Source organism: Podarcis gaigeae, assembly GCF_964106915.1.
Source record: "Podarcis gaigeae genome assembly, chromosome: 5".
Lineage (NCBI taxonomy): Eukaryota > Metazoa > Chordata > Lepidosauria > Squamata > Lacertidae > Podarcis > Podarcis gaigeae.
Genome location: NC_139681.1, coordinates 39,632,753 through 39,641,378, shown reverse-complemented (window position 1 = coordinate 39,641,378; position 8,626 = coordinate 39,632,753). Strand labels below are relative to the sequence as shown.

Sequence of the window (8,626 nt, the reverse complement as noted above, 5' to 3'; positions counted from 1 at the left end):
GTAAACAGTCCAGTGACTGCAAGCAGCTGCTCTCAGTGAGAAACAGAAACTAACATCCTCCCCCTTTCTGTGAACACCACTGGTCAGCGTGTTCATACAATCTCAGTACAAACCCAATTTCTGTACATAGGTACAGTGTTGATCCCTTGGAACAACCTTGGACAATAAATCAGCAGGAAGGGGTATCTAGTCCAACCCCCTTGCAATGCAGGAATCTTAACACAACACCCTCAATCCAGCTTGAAACCACACTGGTCCCTGCTTAACTTTGCAAATGTGCTAGCAGCTTTATTGCTGCACCACTAGGAGCAGTAGTTCCTGACTGCCTTCTTAAAAATGGGAAAAATGCTGCCCATATTCCAATTTCCCTGGTACTATTTATGACACTAAATAGGCCCGCCAGGGTGGGTGTCCACCAATCTATATACAGTGATACCTCGGAATACTTAATTGGTTCCGGAGGTCCGTTCTTAACCTGAAAGTGTTCTTAACCTGAAGCACCACTTTAGCTAAAGGGGCCTCCTGCTGCCGCCGCGCCACCGAAGCACGATTTCTGTTCTCATCCTGAAGCAAAGTTCTTAACCTGAGGTAATATTTCTGGGTTAACGGAGTCTGTAACCTGAAAGTATGTAACCCAAAGTACCACTGTATTCTTGATATAGCTCTGGAGGCAATATGCCAGTTTCGCATTTCTTGATCTTATGTTCCCAGATTTTAGGAAACCATTTTGGGGGGACATCTCTAAAAGTCAGTTATGCAGAATTAACAGTCACTGGGTGGGGGAGGGTGAGTTTCCTTCTCCGTTTAAATCTTTTATCTCCTTCCCCAGCTAAAATAAGAACATGACCACCAGATAACAGCAGAAACGAAACACCCTTGGGACAGGGCGTAGTATATTGATACTAAGATAAGACACACCCACTTGGTGTTTGTGTGTTGGAAATCAACTCTGCATTGCCGGGAGGGGGCGCTGTAGATCGGCCGGCCCCGAGTTCCAGGTGCGAATCTTCCTCCTTAAGTGCTCGCTGTCGCCTATAAATTTGCAGTGGAGGGCTGGCCCCCTGCAGGAGAAGCGTGGAGGTCGGCGTGTTTCGTGCGCACATGGGTCAGCAGGCCTGCGATCAGCAGGGGATCGCGCGCAAGCCCCATATCTGCTGCGTGCCCGCTCCGAGCGCCCCCAATTTGTGCAAAGGAAGCTCCTGGTTAGGGAAGTCCCAGCCCAAAAAGCCATGCCCCTCTATGGGATTGCGCAGAGGAGACGCCACCGCCGTCAGAAGTGGAGGAGAAGGATGCAGCGAGGCCCGTGAAACTGCCGTCGATGGCTCGCCATGCAAGAGTAAGTCAAACGCCGGACCGGCCTCACTGAGGACTAGTGGCATTACCCGGCAGTCACGTGGTGGTAGTAAGGCCGTAATCCTCGCCAAGCGCCTTGGCTAGTTTTTGAGCAGAGCTGGAGAACTTCCTCTAGGGCGCAATAGCAATTCTGCGCTATTTGGGGGGAGGGGTATGCTTTTAGGGTACACTTGGGAACAAGTCCTTTTAAAACCAACAAGATATGCACTAAGCAATGGATGTTGCCGCACCCCGAGTCTACCCGCGTTTAGGAGTGGAAATTGTTATTGGGCCGTGAGAAAAAACTGGGGAGAGGCGCGGTGTGTTGCCTCTTCTCCCTCAGAAAGAGGGGGGGGGACCATGCTCCCACCCCCCTGCTTGGGGTTATCTCTGCGAGACCTTGCTAGGTGCGCTCAGGAAAGGAAGGAAACTTTGGCTCACACTTCTTGCTCTCCTGCTTTCGTAGCCGGCGAAGGACCCTGCGCAAGCGAGCCGGTCTCGGTCAGGGAGGAGAGCAAGAGCGCCGCTTCCGACGTGAACCTGGACCGGGAGGATCGACGGCACTGCTCCCGTTTGCGCACAGCGTTCACCATGGAGCAGCTCCGCAGGTTGGAGAGCACCTTCCGGCGACAAACCTATCTGAAGCAGTGGGAAAGGCAAGGCTTGGCCGCGGAGCTGCACCTGACGGAAGAGCAGGTGAGTGACTGGCCTGTGCTGTAGGCAGTAAGTCTGAGACACCTACTCCTGAGTAGTCGGGTTGCCTCTTGAGGTGCAGTTTTGGAAAGCTCTTCCTGAACTACAATTCTTTAAGAAGCAGTTTCGTTATTGATATACAGTGGTACCTCGGGTTACATACGCTTCAGGTTACAGACTCCGCTAACCCAGAAATATTACCTCGGGCTAAGAACTTTGCTTCAGGATGAGAACAGAAATCGTGCTCCAGCAGCACGGCAGCAGCAGGAGGCCCCATTAGCTAAAGTGGTGCTTCAGGTTAAGAACAGTTTCAGGTTAAGAACGGACCTCCGGAACGAATTAGGTACTTAACCTGAGGTACCACTGTACTTATTTCTCAGCTCTGAACCCTTTTAACTAATCTATGCTTTTACTTAGTACAGTGGTACCTCGGGTTACATACGCTTCAGGTTATAGACTCTGCTAACCCAGAAATATTACCTCGGGCTAAGAACTTTGCTTCAGGATGAGAACAGAAATCGTGCTCCAGCAGCGCGGCAGCAGCAGGAGGCCCCATTAGCTAAAGTGGTGCTTCAGGTTAAGAACACTTTCAGGTTAAGAACGGACTTCCGGAACCAATTAAGTACGTAACCAGAGGTACTACTGTACAGTATTGATGTGGAAATTAGGATAGAGAAGGTCATGAGGCCACCCATGTGCTTGAAATTAAGCAGGTCTGGGGGTGGTTTGGAGACCACTTGCAAATTACAAGTACACCGCCTGAAGTCTGTGATGGGGGGAAAAAGCAGGGTATAAATGTAAGAGGGATGAAATTTTTGATAAGTAGCAGTTTGTGCAAACTAGAGAAGGAGCTGGTTGAAGATGAAGAAGTGTTGGATCTGGATTCAAATCCACATTCTGCAATAGATAAACTTTTGGCTCACTGCTTGTCTCTCATCCTGGCCTACCATACAAGGTGGTTGTGAGGATGACCTGCCCTGAACAACCATGAAGAAGGATGGAAACAAATGCCATATGAATCTCACATAGAAGGGTAGCCTGCTTCCCAGTGGAAGAAAAGGCAGGCTATAAATGTAATAAAATAAAAAGCTGAAAAGTCTTCAGTTATTGCTGAAATTTCAGGCGCACTTACTAAAGTGTAAGACCATACAATGTAAAGCACTATGATACTACTTTAATCATGGCTTCCCCCAAAGAATTCTGGGAGCTGTAGTTGAGCATGTTGAGGATTGAGAGCCGTGTTCCCCTCACCTGGCTACAATTTCCAGAGTTCCCTGTGAAGAGGAGGGATGGAATTGTAACTTTGTGAGGGGGACTAAGGAGCCCCTTAACAAACTACATTTCCCAAGATTCCTTGGGGGAAGCAGCTACGATAGTTTAAAATGGTATAATAGTGCGGTTTTTGTAGGACAAGAACATGGCCCAAGTTCCATGGAATTCATGGCATCTTAATTTTGAATAAGTAAGCTTAAGGATTGCAATGTGTTGCATGCCATTTTAGAAGGAACGTCCTTAGTCTAAATGCTTTAAGTAAATGAAACATGAGCATAGGGGTAACTTGGACATTAAGAGTCTGCAGTTTTTGAGTGTCTCTTGGTGGGGCCACCCTGGCAAGCCATAAATCCATTTATCTTTGAAGAACCTGCTGTGAGATTACTTTAGAGAAAAGAAGTGGCTTGTGGACTGGTGCCAAGCTGCCTTTTGAAATGGGAATTCCTGCTGAGCGCTGCATTGTGCAGATGGGAGCATTGGCAACTGTGTTATCCACATGGCTTGTTTGCATCCATTTAGCAAGAAAGACCAGCCACAGGATTATGCCCATGCCACCTCTTATTTATCCAGCTCGCTCATCAAAAGACCTAGGGCACAGTCATTTGGTAAATCACTTAGGTTGGGCATCCCGAGGTTGTCAGTGAAATGCCTACAGATGTAGGACAATTATGCTGAATATTTTTGCACCAAGTTTGGAAGAGCCGCTGTGGCCTTATTCAGACAGTTTATAGACTGTGGAGGGGAAATGGTCATTTGGACAGCCTCGCTGCCCTTTAGTATCGTAGTGCATAATTAACAGTGCAAATATGCCTTCCTGTGGAATGAGCTCCATAGTAGGTGTGTTTGGGATCACTGCTTAGACTGCAGTTCTCTGCATGTTTATGTTGCTTGCTCAGTAGAGCTAGTTGCCCAGATTGCAGCTTTAAAAACCTGTGGGATCTTCCCTGCGATCACAAGTCTGCACCAGGGCTCTGGATTGCGGAGAGTTTCTATGTTTGCTCCATAGAACCTGATTAGAAAACTCCCTTCCGACTAGTTTGCTAAGGTCTAAGCAGAAGGGTTCAAATTTGGGGAAGGTGGGATTCTGTGTCCTCCCTTGCCTCCATCCCCAACGGGGAGGAATCACTGATTTTCTAGGCATTGCCCTGAGCACATTTCGTGTCAGTTACTGATCACAGCAATAGGCTTGCCAGGCCCTTGATCAGACACTTATAACTAGAGCTTGAAGGGACCTCTGAAGTCATCTAGCCCAACCCCCTGCTTGGCACAGGATGCAAGTACAGTGTCCTTGATGGGAAGCTGCATAGTGTCTTTATAAATACACCCAGTAAGGTATTTAGAAGAAGAAGAAGAAGAGTTTGGATTTGATATCCCGCCTTTCACTCCCCTTCAGGAGTCTCAAAGCGGCTAACAGTCTCCTTTCCCTTCCTCCCCCACAACAAACACTCTGTGAGGTGAGTGGGGCTGAGAGACTTCAAAGAAGTGTGACTAGCCCAAGGTCACCCAGCAGCTGCATGTGGAGGAGCGGAGACTCGAACCCGGTTCCCCAGATTACAAGACTACCGCTCTTAACCACTACACCACACTGGCTCTCTGCTTTGGTGATAGTACCAAACAGCATGTAAAATTTGGATAGACTAGTTGGATAGGAAATGGCATCACGGAGGTAACCTCTTAACTGACTGATACCCACTACCATATCATTTTGCCACTTTTATCTATTGCTCCATTGCCCTTCCCCACTCAGCACTGTGCTCACATCTAGGCACTGGCTTCTGTATTTCATAGCGTATAATTTAGGGGTAGGGACGCAGGTGGCGCTGCAGGTTAAACCACAGAGCCTAGGACTTGCTGATCAGGAGGTCGGTGGTTCAAATCCCCGTGACAGGGTGAGCTCCCATTGCTCAGTCCCTGCTCCTGCCAACCTAGCAGTTCGAAAGCACGTCAAAGTGCAAGTAGCTAAATAGGTACCGCTCTGGCGGGAAGGTAAACAGTGTTTCTGTGCGCTGCTCTGGTTCGCCAGAAGTGGCTTAGTCATGCTGGCCACATGACCTGGAAGCTGTACGCTGGCTCCCTTGGCCAATAAAGCGAGATGAGCGCCGCAACCCCAGAGTCGGTCACGACTGGACCTAATGGTCAGGGGTCCCTTTACCTTTACTACTTTAGGGGTGGAGAATCTTTTTTGGTTTAGTTGCCCCTGGCCATTGGCCACAGTGGCAGGAGCTGTCAGTACTTGCAGTCAAAAACAGGCACCAGTTGGGGGAAGCTTCTTTGAGATCATTGCAGAGGGTGGTTTATGATCTGCTTTGGGAGACTCATTGTACAATACTAAATACATGGTAGCGCTGCCATTTTGTTTGGTGGAAACTGGTCTGAATGGCCCATTGATGTAAGTGACTGTGCATTCTGAGAACATGAGACTGTTTCTGTGACTACTAGCTTCTGAATTTACTTTATTATTCTTATTATTAGGTTAAAAACTGGTTCCAGAATCGCAGGATGAAACTTAAGCGACAGCTACAAGACTATCGCCGAGGCCTCTGGCCTTCATCTCCCGGCTGTCTGATATGTCAGCCCAGGATCCCACCCAGCCTTCTACCTTATATGCCAAATCCTTCTTTGTGGCCCAATCCGCCTGGCTGCAAGTACCAGCCCTTCCAAAATCCACCTTATCCATTTCCATTACCTGGACTGCCTTATCACTTTCCAACCCAGTTCTCAGGAAATTCAACTGAAGAGTACAATATGGATTCCAAGCAAACTTTTCCTACTCCTGCATTAGGATATGGGATAGCGTGGTAGATCTTGTTCAGAAATATGTTGGTTTTATTGCAGAGCATATATAGGTAAATGTGCAAGAACACATAACATTGAATAAATTGAATAAAGATTGAATATTGAATCATGATTGAATAAAGATTGAAGAATTGAGAATAAAAAATTATTTTTATATATAAAAAAATTGTGATTGCTTTAGTTCAGTGTTTTCTAAAACCTGTAACAAAAGGCAGGTGGTTATTTCAGCATTGTTATTTCAGCATTTTCTAAAGTTTGGGCTAGATGTCTAGTAAAGGAAACTGCAAAAAATTCCTACAAAGACTGCTAACAGTGATTGTACATGGCAGCTCTGCAGAGCCTACAAAAACAGTTAACAGCTAAGTTAGAAAGTGTGATTAAATGTCAGTAAGTGGGTAAACTAAATATTGATTGATTAAATTTGTATATCCAAAGATCGCAGGGTGGTTCACAACATAAAAATGAAAACACCAAATACACAAGACGATAACAAACCAATAACCCCACCCAACAGACACATTTAAAAGGCCATAGCATGTTAATCAACCAAAATGGGTTGATGGAAGCAGTGGAGCTTCATTTAGTAAGTGTGCCAATGGGAACAGTGTTAAGGCATTGCTGCAGAATGGGAAGGGGTATTCTTCCCATCTCACATGCTGTAGTCACCCCCTGTGCACTTTTTTTTGTAGTGCTAATGGGAGCTTTAAAGAGACTAATTTATAAGAACAAAATTAAGAGCTGGTTGGGCAAATGGCTCATATAGTCTAAGATCCTGTTCTCACAATGGCCAAACAGATGCCTCTAGGAAACCAGCAAACAGGAACTGAGTGCAATAGCACTCTCCCAACTTGTGATTCTCAGCACACTCTTATGTTCTTACAATGTTCCCTAAGTTTCCCAAGAATGGACCAGCAGCTGGCAGATGGACAGTGGGAGATCCAGTTAATGAAATTTCCATATCCTGTCTAGTTGAGCTCTTAGAAAAACTGACCCCCACTGTTGACTAGCTGCGCAAAACTCTTGTAGCCTTATTATATGTACAGTGGTACTTCGGTTTATGAACTTAATTCGTTCTGGAGGTCCGTTCTTAACCTGAAACCATTCTTAACCTGAGGTGCGCTTTCACTAATGGGGCCTCCTGCTGCTGCCGTGCCACCACTGCACATTTCCGTTCTCATTCTGGGGCAAGGTTCTCAACCCGAGGTACTACTACTAGGTTAGCAGAGTTTGTAACCCGAAGTGTTTGTAACCCGAGGTACCACTGTATGTTGTCTTGCAAGTGGCCCACTAAGCTCAATGTGACATACCAGCAAGTCCATCGTCCTGCCTACTTGCAGCTAAGTCTTGTGACTCTGCCTCCCTTTCTCCTTTAACACTTCCTAGCTTTGCCATACCTTTGCCTTGCCTCTCACCAGCACTAGGTCAGCACCATGGACAGCAGTATGTTCTTCCTAGTGCTGAGATGATCTAGTGCAGGGGTGTCAAACTCAAATTCATTGGGGGCCGCGGCGCCGCTAGAGGGCAGACGTTCTCTGGCTTGTAGGCTGCTGCGCATGCGCCGAAGAGGCGGCTTTCTTGTGACGAGGTCTGGCGGGCCGGATTCGGCCCGCGGGCCTTGTGTTTGACACCCGTGATCTAGTGCTTTGAACTGCTCAGCTGATAATTCGATGTGGCCTCAACCTGACAGGGTGGTGGTTGTAGTTGCAGAGCTGCTCCTGCTCCTGGCATCTTTCTCCAGGAGGGTGAGATGTTTTTCCAGTTCACTATATACCCCATTCAGAAAGAGATCAGAAACCTCCCATTTGTCTAATAGCACCTACTGGAAGTCGGGCTATGAATGATCACTGAAGAAAAAGGACTAAGGAAGCTTTTCTTTTTCAGCTCAAGGGTATCTGATCCTTTGCCTCTGCAAACTTAGATCTCTTTTGCCCCCAACCCCACTGCCCCATCTAAAGTCCAGTACCTTGTCTGGCCTTGCACTGAATGCAGTATTTTCAGCCTAAGATCAAGGGATGAAAGACCTGTGGCAGGTGTGAGGAACCTTTGGCTTGCCAGGTGTTGCTGAAATGCAACTCCCATCAGCCTCAGCAAGCATGTCCAATGGCAAGGGCTGATGGGAAGTGTAGTTCAGCAACATATGGAAGGCCAAAAGTTCCCCACACCTGGCCCACAGTAACAAAACAGGTTTATAACTAATGCCCCTTGAGCTCTTTGCATGGTTTAGGGTTGGTGTTTGGAGAGAGCAGGGTTATTGTGCTTTAACAGCTGTGTGGAAATTCAGCTGGTGAAGCCAGCAGTGAGCTTCAGTCCACTTTCAGGTTGGGGGGGGGCTAGTAATTTACAGTCCTCCCAAGTGGTCCTTTGCAGTATAGAAAGTTTGACGGGGCCTGGGTTAAAGATTGTTTGGTATGAAAATACAATTATGAGAAAATCTTCCCATGTTGACCTACCTATCTGGGATCCTATTAGTGATTTTCAGCCCACCGATCAGAAGAGAGGATGCAGACTTGCATACAACACAAAGCATAGAAAA

The 8,626-nt window shown here is 47.1% G+C and overlaps 1 protein-coding gene across 1 annotated transcript; it reads left to right on the top strand.

Moving 5' to 3' along the window:
* Positions 1–1,101: 1,101 nt before the first annotated feature.
* LOC310845681 (homeobox protein pv.1-like) lies at positions 1,102–6,115 on the top strand (the record flags this gene model as incomplete). The annotated part of the gene is made up of 3 exons (XM_083741108.1): positions 1,102–1,336; positions 1,799–2,028; positions 5,770–6,115. The coding sequence occupies 3 exons, from the start codon at positions 1,102–1,104 to the stop codon at positions 6,097–6,099; spliced, it is 795 nt and encodes a 264-aa protein (XP_083597234.1). The 3' UTR covers positions 6,100–6,115.
* Positions 6,116–8,626: the final 2,511 nt, after the last annotated feature.